General features: G+C 41.0%; 1 protein-coding gene across 1 annotated transcript; it reads right to left on the bottom strand.

The window, feature by feature from the left end:
• Window positions 1-5,962: 5,962 nt before the first annotated feature.
• On the bottom strand, window positions 5,963-16,988 carry stum (stum, mechanosensory transduction mediator homolog; the record flags this gene model as incomplete). Its single annotated transcript, XM_079180727.1, has 3 exons — window positions 5,963-5,997; window positions 9,040-9,222; window positions 16,778-16,988. 3 exons carry the CDS (start codon window positions 16,986-16,988, stop codon window positions 5,963-5,965), a joined length of 429 nt encoding a protein of 142 aa, XP_079036853.1.
• Window positions 16,989-17,043: the final 55 nt, after the last annotated feature.

The following is a 17,043-nucleotide window of genomic DNA, read 5'->3' as shown; positions in this document are numbered from 1 at the left end:
ATTTAAAAGAACTGCCGCCCTTCAGAGAAACATTAACTAGTGTGTCAGTTGAGTTGATAAAACATAGATCTCAGTGTGAATACAGCCCAGTTTGTGTTCATGTATCCTCTACTGTAGGTGAAGAGGTTATAATGTGTGTTTGGAAGAGATCAAAACAGAGAATATACAGTAGGGAGAGATTGTCTTCCTTATTTAGCAATGTCTGGGCCAGCAACGGGGGAACTGGCAGAGAGCCTGGGAAACGAGAACACACACACACACATAAATATTCACAAAATATACACATGCACGTAAATATCCAGGCACATTAATCATGCCAGTATTACAAGTGGAAAGCAAGTGGTTAAGAGTGAGTGCATGTAGATTGACGCATTGACACACACAACCCCTCCCCAAACCCTTTTCCTCTCTGAATCACCCTCAGCTACCATACTTCTTGCATGTTCACACTTTTTCCCCAAAGACTGTGAACTGTTGTCTTTCAGTGCCGAAGTCTGTTGTAGTTCACCTCGGTGTCCAGCATGCGGCGCTGATACGTTTCCACATAGCGACTAACCGAATAAAAGCTTCATTAGTCCCTGAAATACTGACATCAGCCCAATAAAAGAGCAAAACATAACCAGCCTGAGGCCAGACAGATAATGATATGAAGCTGGGTTTAAGAGTGTAATCTCTGCTTTATTAAACAATATCCTGTAAGCAGAGGTGGGAGTGGGAAATGATTGCACAAAGCAGCAGCGGTCATTAGATGCTCGTAGACTACTGTATAATATTGATAGCACTGCGTCTAAATAATCGGAGCCTCATGAGAGGATGATAGAACTATATACTTGAGGCAGAATACGCTAATCACAGAATGCTCTCATTTTGTGGTTGCCAAACCTGATAATCTACAGCATTAATGAAGTATATTTTTCTCTGCAAGGATTTCATATTCTTATGGAAGCATAAGCTTGCCAAGAGATTCATGCAATTTCATTAGTTCCAGTCAAATACCATCTGCTGTTTTCCCAGAATACATGTTCTAAAACTGTTTTCTAGAGGCCACATTTGACTCTCCCATGCAGGTCTCTGCAGACAGAGAATCTGAACCACGAGGTCAGGACCCGAGACAGTTTAAGCCACTGTGTAACTATATTGTGATTTGAATGGTTTGTAACGAGGCTGGGATGTCGACTGCAGTTTGGGTGGAAACGCTTTTCAAAAACAGTGATGTCGCTGCGTTACATCTCGATGACCTGAATGTGTTTTGACGTTGCAGCTTGCTGAGCTGAGATGATAACAACTCACCACTGGGTGTTTACACTGTAAGAGAGGAGTGTGAGGGGGGAATGTTGTGCACCTATAGTTGTCTGGTCAGAAAGAGCAAGCAGAGAGAAATCCTTATTTGGTGAGAGGGGGCCACTCAGCAAGTCTGGGCACAATCCTCAAAGGCAAACACTCTCACAACTCTAACTTTAGTAGTTTTCTTCTGTGTGATTTGTTTTTAATCCTCATCACCAGCATCCCTGGGCAGATGGTTTATGAGACTATTTCCACAATTGCCATGGAGACTGATTTTATACAGTTTTGATGTGGAGTAACCAAGAAATGTGCTTCAGAGCCTTCAAACTAAATCTGATCAAATCCCTTCCCAACTGTAAGACAGCCGAACACAGGCGGCACTCAGCTGAAATGTGGAATTAACCAACTAATAACTACAACTAAATAGAGATTACTACGACCTGCTGTGTAACAATGACAAATACTGAATAAATGATATGTTATTAATGTTTGCGTTCACAGGGCCGGAGCCACTTCAAGCACAATCAAATTAAGGACCACATAGAGGTTGTGGTTATAATGAGATCTATTGTACCTCGGCATTGGTTAATTTTTTTGTTGCATCTTTCTTAATTAATGGTTTTAAAATACCACTAAAGGAGCTAAGTGACACACCTAGCTAACATGCTAAATGCTAACATGCCCTGGAGGAGCATCCTGCGGGGATTTCTGTGTTCACGGAATAATTTTTACACGAGGCCGAGTGTACTGGGACAGACGGACCAAGTGGACTGGTTGTAGTGGGATAGAAGGACCGAGTGGACTGGTTGTAGTGGGATAGAGGGACCGAGTGGACTGGTTGTAATGGAATAGAGGGACCGAGTGAACTGGTTGTAATGGGATAGAGGGACCGAGTGGACCAGTTGCAGTGGGATAGAGGGACCGAGTGGACTGGTTGTAGTGGGATAGAGGGACCGAGTGGACCGGTTGCAGTGGGATAGAGGGACTGAGTGGACCGGTTGCAGTGGGATAGAGGGACCGAGTGGACCGGTTGTAGTGGGATAGAGGGACCGAGTGGACCGGTTGTAGTGGTATAGAGGGACCGAGTGGACCGGTTGCAGTGGGATAGAGGGACCGAGTGGACCGGTTGCAGTGGGATAGAGGGACCGAGTGGACCGGTTGCAGTGGGATAGAGGGACCGAGTGGACCGGTCGTATTATTCATTGAGAATGAACGAGCAGTAAAGTTTAACCTGGCGGTGTGGGGGGAAAAAACCTGCAGTTTGTGGCTGCAGCATCTGTGGAGTTTATATTACTTTTACATGTCGAAGTTTGCTCCTTTTGTGAAGTTTTATGCTATTGTTGAAAAAAGTGAATTTAGAGCAAATTGTCGAGCAAAAGGAAACATGATGAATGTCAATCATACCACAGTATCAACAGTTTTCTTCATGGTCTGTATCAAATGCATTAGCCATATTCAGAAAGATATGTTTATTCATGTGTCAGCCAATTTAGCAAAGTCACAGAATTAAGCTACAATCTTAAAATAGTTAGTGTGTGTGTGTGTGTGTGTTAGTCTACAGTGACTTGACAACAAAGATATGCATGCAGATAACTGTACATGGCAGTATGTTCGTCTACTATCCAAAAGCTAACACAACACCACCATCGTTATAATCAAGTGTCCAAATAACAATTATTTCATATCTTTAATTGCACCCAAACCCACACAAAGCAAATAAACTCCAGCGTCACTGCTACAGAAACACCTCTGGGAAAACATTGGTCATGTGTAAGGCCTAGAATATATCATCACCATCACAGACATCGTCATCATCATCTGTGTCACATACAAACACTGTACAACATATACACAGAAAAACATTGGCGTCGTCATCCAAACTACAGAAGTACTCTTAAAAAGGCATTTGGCTACGATAATGAAGATAATTAAAACCAACAGGAATAATATTCTAAATCAAAGAGTAGAAAAAATAAATGAAGAAGGGGGTAAAATCGTGAATTATGCACATGAAGTTTGGTGTCTGTAGAGGCACGACCGTAATGGGAAGTCATCATAGACTAAATGTATCTCCACTTTCTCCCAGAAATGCTGCGTGACATTTGCTGAATCTGTCCCATATTACAATAATAATCTGCATTTCTGTTTTTTAAGGTGGACTGTTTGTAGCATTTTGTCAGTTCATCCAGTTGGAGTCCATTGAGTTTATTCAGCAGTAACTGAGCTTCCTGTAAACACTTGCAGTGATTTCGATCCACTTTCCATTATTGTTGCGGCTGAGGCTAAGCTGGTTTAATTATTTTTGTTTGAGGCTCTTTGACTTTTGAAACTCTTGGATAAGCTTTCAGGGAAGCGAGCCAGCGAAACAGTGCATGAGAAAGCCGATGTGGCATCATGGGAAAGGCTTTGTTTGGATCAATAGTTACAAGGCAAGTTTTGTTAAATATTACAACTTTTTGATTGAGTCTTGTACATGAAGGAATTGTCCATCTTTACTTATGTGACCTACACACCTTCATGGTTAAACTGAGGCCATACCATTGATTCTCCAATCTCCATTTCCAATATAGCACACTATCACTCACACACACAGACACCCACACAGTAATATACTTATAATAATACAATTAATATATACATCATTTACACACAGAACAGGGATTGAACAAACTATTTTTTCTGTTTTTATAATTAATCAAATCTCTTTATGTGAATTTTCAACTTATGGATTTATGATCCTTATACCCTTAATGTTTGTAAACAATTATGACGTATGTAAGTGTGCGCACGCAGTTTGGCATGGAAGTGCAATAGCTTGTCAAGCTATGGAAGGGCATTAACCACCAAAGATCGCGAATGCAACCTAAACATATTGACTTTCCAGATCGGTGCGCTATTAGTGAGCGGGTAGAATACATTAGCAGGTGGCCCAGTATTTACGTTACACCAGCGAGAAATTACGAGCACACAAGTCACTACATTCTTCCATCTACATTATCTGTGGCCAAGTACAGAACATCAAATACCATGACAGAGTTTAGTTAGTTTTAAAATGGGCACTAAAAACACGAAAGATTTTTTATCAGTCCGTTGGCAGTCAACACGTTTAATAGCTTGCGGCCATAGACACAGCCAGTGTTTCGTGTTAACTGGTGACTCTCTCTTTGTGACGACGGCTGTTGAAAACACAAACAAAACATGTCGGCGTCCTCGTCAAATCAATTTTAAACACTAACTTATCTGTTTCTATAATCTACGCCAACCATTCATGGAATGAGCAAACATGGAGGCATTCGGCCAAGAGTCACCAGTTAACACGGTCACTCGTTAAACTGAAACACCTGTTGAAACGGTTGTGATCCTGTCGAAATTCTGTTGAACATGAGTCCGCATATGTTTGTGACGGAAAAGGGTCTATAAAGTTCAAACTAAATCACATCACAACCATGTCTTTGTCATAATGTGACAGGCAGGGCGGTGACATTGGTTCCCTAGAGTGGAATATTGTTAATTAGATACCATGTTCTAATAACGTGTAATATCCCTCTGACACTGATTTACACATTGAAGAGGTATGAAAACTCCAATCCAATAATTGCCAGGAGGCGTGAATCATCGTTTCACACAGCCCTGTAATTTTAGGATGACACGCATCTTGTGACCAGCAGTGAGACACGGCGTGTTAAAGATGTGTTTGCTATCACAGTAAAACAGTGCCTTAAAAGGGAAATATTGTAGCTACAAAATAACTACAGGCTGATCGATTGATGACAAATTATTCTCCCCATTATTAACTCACTATGCTGAAAATTGCGTTTCTGAGCCATTCATAGTTTGATCTCATGCTCCAGTGGAAGACATGTTTGCTCCCCGTTCTTGAAGAATAGTTGATTCAATGCTCAGTGATTGTCAGATGTAGTGGCCAGTCGCCATGATTTTGTACTGGCTGTAAGCAGTAACACTGAAGATGGAGAAGATGGAACGTGTTTTATATTGTACGTTTTCAGAGAGATATTGGCGTCAATATCACAATGAAAAGGCCACCAAAATAAACTGCTTTCAGCAGAGTGACTGCTGCACAGGGCAACCAATGTAGGGGCAATGGGAACTCTGGTTATGCTGGTTCTGTAAATACCGTTATATTGTTATGATCGATATGAGCCAAATAACTTTATTCTTTTATTTGGTCATTTTTTCATCTGTCAAAATGCAAATCAATATCTTAATTTCCTCACACAGTCCTTCCTTCTTTATTTCCTCCACCCTGTCATGTAGGAAACATGTAGTCCGGTCTACAAGTTTTATAGTTTTTATCAAACAGATCAAATAAAAAAATATCAAAATCACTGTTATAATTACTCAACAAAATGCAAAGACGTTGTTTTTCTCGTGACTGTACCATTTTCAGTCCCCTTTTTCCTCGTCCTGTTCCTTTTAAATTAAACGTAAATATGGTCTCAACCAATCAGCAGCGTTCAATCAGAAGCAGTCAGCTGATTCTTTCCTTCTTTCTTTCCCCATGTGGCTAATTTATTTTGAATGTCTCTGCTCCTCTCTGTAGTCCAGCATTTGAAGGACAGCACACCACAAAGATAAAGGTATTGCCATCCGGCATCAGGGAGGTTAAAGAGGTCGAACTGTCCATGTGATCCATCAGCAAACACCAGAGCGACCTTTCTCAGACATCCTGAGGAAGACTCTGGTCTCTGTAGCCTGAGGAAGAAAGGAGAGAGAAGTACTTTTGAATGCTTGTAGAAATAATTGTAAAATCTATATTCTGGCTTTTATAGCCCCAGTTAAGAGGGTTTTAAAGCGCTGCATGTAATTTCTAAGTATTTGATTTGAACTTTTGACAATAATTGCTTTTCTCCATTTCATTTAATTGAGAGAAATGACAGCAACAACTGAAAAGGAGCTCGGCTGGAGCATTAGGCACCAATGCTTTATCAAGTAGCCCATTGGCTGGCAAGCCATTACCCCAGCTTCCCCAAAGTGGGAAACAATAGCAGTCGGTCTGGTGTTATGGTTATAAATGGATTTGAAACTTTAAATTCCACCAGTGTGGAATAAGAAGCTTCTCTCATCAATGAGCCAACGTTTCTAAAAACAGAAGTGTAACAGCTTCACACAGCACATTTTCAATGTAGAGATAGCTTATTATTTTCCTGCGATTGTTAGTAGGTTATTTTTATTATTCTTTTTTTTTTTTGCTGTGGATTGTGCAGAACAATACATCCATTCACTTATCATACCAATAATTTAAAACTGTTTAAGGAATTAACATTTGTTTGTTTGTGGCTGCTGCCTCTCTGCAGTTACTATTGTTTAAACATGTCCACCTTGTGGATGTTTTCTTCTACTGTTTCAGGGACCGTGGCGTCCATAGCTCATTTATTGTCAATCATTTTTATTCAATTGCCTCCGGGTAATTCTTGTGAGGCTGCACTGAGGGAGGCAACTGTATATTTATTATTTAATCGATAATCCGTTGTATGCACAGACAGCATATCTCCTCTGTTGGTTTGGACAAACCCACTCTTTTACTTTAGTACATGTGTACGTTAGTACTTTTACTTTTACTTGAAGAGAATGTCTTTAAATTAGCAGTACAGTACTCTTTCCACCTCTGCTTTGAAGCCATGCCCGCACCTTTATTAGTGGATGGAAGCTGCTCAGTTGTCCTGGAGCTTTCAACCCCCTTACATGGTCTTCCTCATCAGATCATCACTGCTGATCAAGACTGTGATTGATACAAGCTCTAATGCTTGTAAGGGGACTTTGAGTTTGGATTGATTGACTTTATCTCTTATACCACGGTCATGAAGGAACTTAAATGCTTGAGTTACCGAGTTTTTTATACGTCTTTCTAAGCCTGGGAAATGTGGTTATTTGTTTTGGCTTATTCAGAATCAATGTTAAATTTAGCAATAGCTGACTATTCATTATTTCTTTTACGTGCTTCTACACATGACATGTGGGTTAGTGAGAGAAAAAAAAAGCGAAACACCTACCATCAGAGACTGGAGTTCATGAAGCGGAGGAGAGAAAGAGAGACATGTTACTTTTGAAATATCATCATACAGAGATTGACTAGACAAAAAGAGAAATTCTCACAGAGCACTCCGGTAACTTTCAAGGGAAAGGAAAGAAAAAAAAAAACATCTTTCAACATGATCTGACCTTTGAGTCAGACACATTACATGATCAAATGAATACACATAACATAACCCTGGTTTGTTGGATCGATGAGCAGAAACATGGAGACAAGGACGGGGGAAAAAAAACGAAGAACAAATTGAGTTGGAGAGGGAGACTGGGTAAGGGGGGCAGAGAGTAGGAGGAATAATGTGAAAGAGAGGGAGCGAGATCAAATAGGAACAATCATTAGATAGGGAAAGAGGCAGATCTTCCTCCCACTGATCGCCTGAAGGAAGGGCGATCAGTGGGAGGATGATAATACCATGATCATTAGACAGATAGGAGGAAGAGGAGAGACGGAGCGAGGTAGAAAATAGTAGAGAAGAGGGGATGTTTGGAAAGAAAGAGTCCATTGATCATATGCAACATCGTCTCACCGAAGACAGAAGGAGAAATAAATAGATATGCCACATTATCAGTAATTCATGGAGGAAGGAGGAGGGAACAGCTACAAAGAGTGTATTGTGGTGATGAATAGTTGAACAATAATTTATCTTATTGAAGCAAACAGCATGCATGATATCACTTTGGCCTTTAGTGCTCACATGAAGATGTTTTTTACTTCAATATAAATATTCACTACGCCACGAGTCGAAACAGGAGTTTTAATTTCAAGCAGCAACAATTGAATAAGACGTGTGCCCAGAGGCCTGGAAAACAGTGGGGAGCAGTGAACAAAAAACTCACCAGGGGGGGGCCGCTCACTCCCACAGACACACACACACACACCACACACAGACACAATTACTGTAGCTCACACACACAATCACTCAGATTCTTGCAGGCATGTAAATACCAACACTCTCTGGGTTGCACACGCAGGCAGCAATTACCTCACAAATGCACACTCGTACACACAAAGGAGAGAGCGCTGTGGTGATTCAAAGGCTGCCTCGGTGCAAAGAGAGAATTGTGACTTTTTGCGTGTGTGTGTGTGCACAGGGACCGAGGAGAAGAATGCAGTTAAAATAACCCTTTCTGCATCAACCGCTTTCTTTCTTTCTATCTATCTTTCTTATATCTGATGGGTTCTGAAAGAAAAATATATTAGTAGCATTGCACAGAGCTGCTACGATTTGCTGGCGTTATTCAACATCTTTTTCTAATTTTGTGGCAACATCCGGATGCAACACTGTGTTGACGTCTTATTAGCTGTCCCAGAAGGATCAGTTCGTTGCTAATCAGTTTGTTGAAAACTGGAAAAGTACAGAATACGGCTAGACTTGTTCTTCAAATGTTTTACGACAAACAACTTGTTAAGAAAACTTCTGGAAAACTTTAAGCGGTGGCCAATTTCCCACCTACTCTACCGGCTGTGGTAACCATAACATTGTGTGTGACACCAATATTAACCCTGACACTGGAAGACTATGGACTGAGTTTTTACACAAGTATTGTGATATGATTTTCATGTTTTTATAGTTGTTTGAATTCCCCCTTCTGCACGTCATGTGACAAACAAACAAAAGCAAAGGAGACAAGACAAAAATAAAAACAAAGAGAGGTGAAGAGAAGACTGTCCGACAGAGAGATAAACACAAATAGATGGGCACTGACTTGCCAGGATGACCATGTCCATTCCCCAGAAGATGCTCATGATCCATCCAACCATGACAACAGCTGTCAGTATCTGGATGAGGGCTGCCGCCATGTTGAGCCAGAACACACAACAAACACCTCGCTCCGAGATCAGCTCGTTGCGAGCTCCACACAGCACGGCGAACGCCGAGATGAAGGTACCTGTGGGACAAAAAGAAGAAAAAAACGTCCTGTTACCAACAATGCATTTGGCTCAGTGATGAGTTCAAACAAATATGACGAAATATGACTCTGGTTAATTTCCCTTTGAAGGATACCGGACAACAAACGTTCCATTGAAATAAACCAGAGGCGTGTACGTGCATGCCTCTACTGAAAACACGACACAAGTAAATTCCAGTGTAATCTTAGCTAAATGCTAACTTCAGAATATGCTCACAATGACGCACATGCTGATGTTTGGCGGGTTGTGTTAAGCAGGTTCACCATCTTAGATAGGCGTGTTAGCATTAGCTAATTAGCACCGAACACGACGACTGATGGGATTTTGATAGTTGTCCGGATGTTTCATTAAAAATCAAACGAATCAACCTCATGAAGGGTCTGGCTACACAACAGGACCCAGTCCCTGTGTAAATGTCAAGTGGCTGCTGTTTGTGAGTATCTGGCCACGACAGTTTAGTGGTTCTGTGCCTGAGAAAAGAGCACAGAAAAACACGGACACATCGTCACTCACACCCACTGGGCTTAAAACGGGACTATCTCCGTGGACAATCCTCGTCTGCCTGAATGAAATCTAATATCACTCCTTATCTCGTTATCCGGAGACCGAGACCTTTACAGGCACCGCTCACTGTACAGCACTGTGTGTGTGTGTGTGTGTGTGTGTGTGTGTGTGTCTCGGTGCACACAAATCAGATTATTTAATTCCAGGATGTTTCCATGACTACCTTCCCTCAGGAATAAGATATATGAATTTTACTATTTGTATAAGAGCTCTACCGCATGTTATCAATGGCATGCTCAGATTTGCTTACTAAGCTATCATTGTACCAACCTGCCATGTTTTCTTTGCCATTATTTCTAGCATTGTTTGTTACAGTCTATATGACGTCCTTGCATTCATTTTCGTGAATGGGACATGACCAGACAGCAACACCTGAAAAGTGAAGTGAATGCTGAAGTGACTTAAACTTGACTCCTCTGGTCAGTTCGTATAGACGTCTATGAGAAAATGACCCTATTTCTCACTTGAGTTATTACCTCAGTAAACATTGTGAACATGAGTTCATGATCTTAATTGCTAGTTTCAAGTCTTCTTCAATACAACATGATGTTCATTTAATATATTGTGATCCCATTTACAGTAAAATAGACCATAAAACAGGCTACCACTTCGCCTACAAATAACTTATTCAGCATTCGGTTGAACTTAGCTCCACCCTCTCGCTTCACTTCTGGTTCCAAAAAAGATAAGATGGCGCAGACCAAAATGCCAAACTCAAGGCTTCAAAACGGCAGTCCACAAACTAATAGATGACGTCACAATGACTACGTCCACTTCTCACATACAGTCTATGAACATGACATGATATAGTTTCAACTGTTTCTACCTCCTGCCCTGAAGGCAGTTCCTCAAAACAATTTGTCATCCAATAGTTTTTCCATCAGTGTCCAGTCTGCCAATGATTGCAGCCATTACTTAATAGATTTGCATTCATTAATATTGTGTTTTCTTTGATAAAAAAGAAAGAAGAATCAGCTGATGTTTAAAGCTTCTCTCTACAGGCTTTTTGTACTCCTTTGCAAATACTGAACTGAACACTGTGAATAGTGAATGCGACACAGGAAATGCCTTGTGGGCGTAGTGTGCATCATGGCCTTGGCCCTTCTCTTTCTGCTAGCTCCATTGCTTGTCACATTGGAGGAATTCAAATAACAGTGCAAGTCGAACAGGTCGGGGTGAGGGAGGAATAAAGAACGGCCGGGCTGCCGGCTGAATCTCGTTTCTCGGGAGCGAGGAAAGGCCAAAGTTGACTCATGTAGAAGTTTCTTATCAGTCTTTCCTCTGTCATGATGAATGTTTCTATAGAAACACAGACGTACCAATGTGTCCCATAATCTCTGACAAATCGAAATGCACACCATAATATTTACTTTCACATGCCCCACACTGCCTTATTTGGTATGGTCAAACTCTGGTACAAGCACAATCCCAGAATAGTGAGCAGCCCAGCAGAAGAAAAACAACATTAAAAAAAAACTGTTTATGTGGAAAAGGAGGGACGAAGATATTTACTTTTTCCTTTCAAGCTTTTAACCGATGCTCATTTCAAATGCATCTCACGGAAAGAGCAACAGTGGGCTTAATTGAGAGCTGATATGGTCTGATCAGACAGAAACATTCTCAGGTCGCAGAGGCCACGCCCACCAGCAGATGCTCTGGCTCCTGGCGAAGCTGCCCACCTCCACACATGAGCCGTGATTGACAGCAAGCCTTGTGACTGAATGGTTACACATCACTTCCATCTTTGTCTTGCCAAACAGGATTTATACGGTCTGGTATGTTTATTTTAGACAGCAGTCGTGTGTGTTACGTTCAGTAGGTTTCTATCATTGGTGTTCGTGCCAAAATGATCAACATGTACGTCCATTAGGGCTAAAAATTATTTTCATTAATATATATAAAATGTCAGTCAATAGTAAAAAACAATTCTGTAGAGCCCAAAGTGATACTTTCTAATTGCTTGTTTTGTTTGACAGTCCAGTTCAACCAATGGGTATCAGAGATCAGGGGTGGGTTAAGTACAGTTTATGGGTTTATTATAAGCTGTCATTAGTTGGACACCCAGTGACATTTTACAATACAGTTGTGCTCTAAAATACGTTATGGTTATTATTGGATGCCTTATAATGTTAGCAATATTTATACCCTGAGTAACGTATCTGTATAAAAATATCAATTTTTAGTTATTTAATTAAAAAGAAAGTGATAATAATTGTTTTGCATATTGAATCACAATAACCCGTTTAAAGTGATCACATACCAAACAACTAATCAATGCTGATAAATTATGCTAATAGATAAAGGAGTGATGCTAAAGTACGAGACTTGATCTCTGAAAGGTATTCAAGACTTTGGTGCATACACAATTTAAACATACTAACAAATACAAAGGCAACAACCAAATGCCTTAAACCTGCTATAACCGCTTATTTATCCACTTGGGGGCAGTGGAAACCAGCTAGTAAACACTTGACATATTCTCCCCTTTTAGTGGGATACAAGTTGCACAGATGTGATTCACAGTAACGATGCATTGCTTTATACTGTCTCCTACTAGTAACTTTATAAAAAAAAAAAAAAAAATGCTGTTTTAATTCACTGTCAAATTAAAAAATTAACAACATTTTTACGGTCTAATGCCAGGAAAATGTCCCCCTGATACGTGTCTGCTCAGTTGCACTTTAGCAGAGCAAAGCTCGTCTGCCTCTGTTCCAGTTATTGCATCCGAGCATCATTTCTTTGCTTTCTCATCATCCCACCAACGTCTCTGTGTTTCACGAGCAGAAGTTAATGAAACAAACGTTATCCATGGTTTCAAACACTGCAGCCGTCATTTAAAAGGAACGTTCCGTTAATGAAAGAATAATTCTGCCCCACAGGCTAAATCAAAGCAGTTAAAAATTATCTCTCTGTTCCACACTTAGTAGCTGCTGACCTCACACAGCGCCTTTCAAACTACACCGTTAATTGATGTAAACAAAGCAAGGGAATAGCCTGCTGTGTGTGAATGTGTACAGTTGGATAGAAAACACACTGTATGTGTGCTCAACAATCCTCAACAAAAGATTTAATATAAAGGTATATTAAATCTTTTATCTTCTTGGTTTGAGAAATCTACTCTTAATTATCCATCATGTGTGGCGAGCTCTTAGATTCCTTGTATGTTGCATGTGGGAGAAGTGTGTGTGTGTGCGCGTGCATAGATATTACCCAGACTAATGACTATAATTACACAGAGAACTCTACAAAGCACCCACTGGTATAGTGTGGGAGGTTAATGATGGAGTGTAAAAGACATACAGATAGAAAAAGGGAGAAGGGAAAGAAAGTGAGAAATTAAAGGAGAACGACAGGTGAAGCAGTGTGCTTTGACCCTTTTACATTTGTCTTGGACCAGAAGGATTACATTCATTTCAAGAGGGTTTGTGGCAACCAGAAATATAATGTCAACATGTTATTAGCTGTTCCTTGTGTTGTATTTGTTTAAAGTCTGTTGGGCCAGTTGGGCCGTCATGTGCAATAACAAAATGGCCTCACAGGCTTGCACTGCTCCTGGTGCACACATCTTCTGCATTTAACAAGAACAACCAGGAAGTTCTTTATGCACTTTACACAGACGCTATAGTCTCACCTTCAGCCTCCGCGCTAAGCTAGCATGCTCCAGATGAATCTCTCTCCTGAACGCACAGAAATGAAAATGGCATCAACACCAATGAGTCAGCAAACAAGCCGACCCCCTGTGAAAATGGTAACTCCTGACGCAATTACTACATTTCAAATTACAATCCCCGACACAAAGCGATGCTGCTGCAAAAAAAAAGAGCACAGTAATCAGATAAAGTGGTACGGGAGAACCAGAACCAGTTTGCGCAAAGTCAGACACCTGCTCCAGTAAAATGCATTGGTTGAATGGTTTGAAGGGACTCTGTTGCTTGGAAACACTACCACGTTCTTCCACAGGGACTGCCAAAATCAACGCAAAAATGAAAATGTGTATGTATTCTGATAATACACACATTTCTATGTTTATTTTAAATCCGTCAATCACTATACAATTGTCTATGAATATCAACATCACTAATCTATATTCCTATCCTAGCTCAGGGACTGGTACTTGATCAGTTTATAGATGTTGGAGATATTGCTTAAGACGAGAGACATTAAACCATCCTGATGAGCTGAACCGATGCGGCGTCTCCAACATCGCATTTCATCAAACATACATGTGACCTCTGCCACCCACACTCACACTCTGGATAGAACCATATATTCACCCTCTGTGTCGCACACCGTCTATTCCACTTATGGCAAAGATCGTAACACAACTAGAGCGCTAAGCCGTTGCACATACACTAAGTATGTGTAATTACGTGCAAGCCGACAGCTCTTTAAGCGGCTAACGCTGCACTGACTAACAGCTTCTCTGGTACTCAGTGGATATTTACTCAGTCTTCAGGGGCAATCTTCATCACGCTGGCAACGTAAGGTCAGGCAGGATTCATGTGAAGTTAAAACAAGCGGACTCAACAGAAGGTATGTTGTGAGATTGAATCCTCACTGTAGAGCTCGTGGTGTCGAACATAGACTCTCTACATTCACACTATCCTGTTGAAATGCACACTTTTTCATCACATTTGAGGCTCGATCAGGAAGACATCAAACCTACTATATATTTTAGATTTTTTTGTCAAATAAAAACATCACGCCGCTGTGTCTTTGTGAAATCATGTACTCGAGTTGCACCAGAAATTGATCTTTTCATCCTCACTGTCTCAACAGTAACAGGAACAACAGTCAACATGTGTTACCTCTTCGCTCTAGCTCCATAGGTAACGCGCTAACACCAGAGTGGTACCTATCCTCTTATAGAACTCAGCAAGAAAGTAAATGTTGAACTTTTCCTTTGACTCCTACCAACACTAATTAATTTCTTCTAAATGAGTCGTTCTCTGTGAACTTTATTCACTTTCTTTATGTCGGATGAGAAGACGTCTGTGTGCTGCAAAGATGAAGCTTGCAGCCACGTACTGTACCCTATTAGTGTGAATGAAAAAAACGGAGAAGCAGTTAGTTCACATGTTAATTTTTGAACTCTAGAGGTGCTATTAGTCATATTTTGTCACCTTCAGGCAAAACCAGGCCAGACTTCTTTGCTATTAGATAAACGGAGCTACAAAGAAGTATGATAGTGGACGGATTCAGCCATCTGAAACATCTCAAACACATGTATGCCATCTCATTAATGTGATCTTCAGGAAAATGTGACTTGAGATTTGAAAGGTCAGCAGATCTTTTGAAGCTTCAGTTAAGCTGCAAAGTGTTTTGTGTTTTTTCACAGTGATGCACAAAATGCTTGCATTTTACAGCCACGAGGTTGAATAGAAGAAGCTGCTGTCTTCAGTCAGTGAGACCGAAAACGGCATTGACACACACACACACACACACACGCACACACGCACGCCGCACACACGACGCATGCATTGTGTTCATTTCAGTCAGCGTTGTCATGGCAACTAACCGCAGCTGTTCAACGAAATGTCAAGGCATTCAGGCCAACCTACACACACACACACACTCGTACTGTACACTCACACACACACACACCTAGATAAGGGTGTCACCTTGATGCTTTTCAAACACGTTGGGGACAATTTCTACTGCAACATGTCAGGGCAACGTTCCCGACAAAGAAAACGAGGGAAAAACTGATCATTCGGCTTGTTTTCTTGCACAGATGTTTGTGATTTTTACAAGCGGTCAGTTATTCAGCGTAAACTGCAGAAAGGTTTGCTGCAAACAGACTGCTGAATGTGTGTAAAAAGTGAAAGAAAAGAATGAATGAATAAGGGAAAAGATCACAGAGGAAGAGAAGATGGAAGAGATGACAAACACGCATAAGTCTCTGGAGAGCTTTGACCAATAGATCAGAGGCGAGAGGAGGAGGGGACACATCTGAGGTTATTTGGTGAGCGCTATCGAGACATCAGTCTCATAATTACATCAGATTTTTATATTTATATTCTATCCTAGACTAAAGCTCTTTTCATTCTCATTGTAGCTGCTGCTTTTGAACTGATTTACTGAAGTTATCCAGATTAGTGAATGACTGCGTGCGGGTGTCTGAATGTACGGAGGTGTGTGTGTGTGTGTGTGTGTGTGTGTGTGAGTCAGTCATGGCTCCACAGGTTTTGTGCCATCTGTTTGTGTGTCTTTAGCCACCAGATGTTGTTACATAATCTTACTACACACAGAAATCCATGCACAGACATCCAACCAAGTGGAGGATTAAGAGGCAACTTAACGAAAGAAAATGATCTGGATGTGCATCAAAGTTCACAAAGTGAAAGAACTAGACAGACTTCCTTAGAATACCTAAATCTTGAGATTATTAGGGCTTTAAAAAACGGGTGGATTGCTCAAAGTTTAAAGCGAGTTAGACTCAGCAAAACTGAGTTTTAGCTATTTAAACGTATCTGTGAAAAATATCTTCTAAGACGAGCTACTGAGATCACATCTTAAAGCTACAGTATCGAGATTTCTACCCATGATATCGACCCAAATATTGAGTCGAGCAACAGTGACGATGTCTCTACCAGCTGTTCAGATGCATCCGCCCACAATGTGTATTTACGCCTTGACACCTTTATTATAGCACAAGGTGTGAGCGGTGTCTCTCGCCATCTTTCTCATCCCTTTTCTCACACATGTATGCACAGAGGAAAATTCACAGACAGCTTGTAGCTATACCTACAAAAAGTAATGCAAAGTAATTCATTTACATCCCAAACAATCAAGTTCCATGTAATCCACGTTACTGTAAACCAGGAAATATAAAGAGGTGGATGTTGTCTTATTTGTCAGAAAACTTCGGTACTTAAGAAAGTAACCGTGCAGTTTCCTGTGAAGACGGACTTCTACAAAACAATGAGTCCAGAATGAGAGAAAAGGGAAGTGTGGTTCCCAACTTACCGAGTCCAGGTATGAAGGTGTTAAGAAACAGACAGATGACCGCCAAAGGGAAAGGCATTGTGGGTATCGCAGCCCGCAGGGGTCCCTTCTTTTCCCTGACCTCCACCACCACTCCTCCACCTGCTACAGGGGCCCCAGCTATGGCTTTGGCCCCTAGATGGTCCCCGGTTTTAAAGCGCCCCTGCTCTTTTCCGCTTTCTTTCTGTGCCATCTTTCTGTCTTATTTTCTCCTATTTCTGGTTTGTGTCTCGAGACTTAAATAGATG

The sequence above is a fragment of the Pholis gunnellus genome (assembly GCF_910591455.1).
Source record: "Pholis gunnellus genome assembly, chromosome: 19".
Classification (NCBI taxonomy): Eukaryota; Metazoa; Chordata; class Actinopteri; order Perciformes; family Pholidae; genus Pholis; species Pholis gunnellus.
This window is presented reverse-complemented; position numbering and strand designations above follow the sequence as displayed.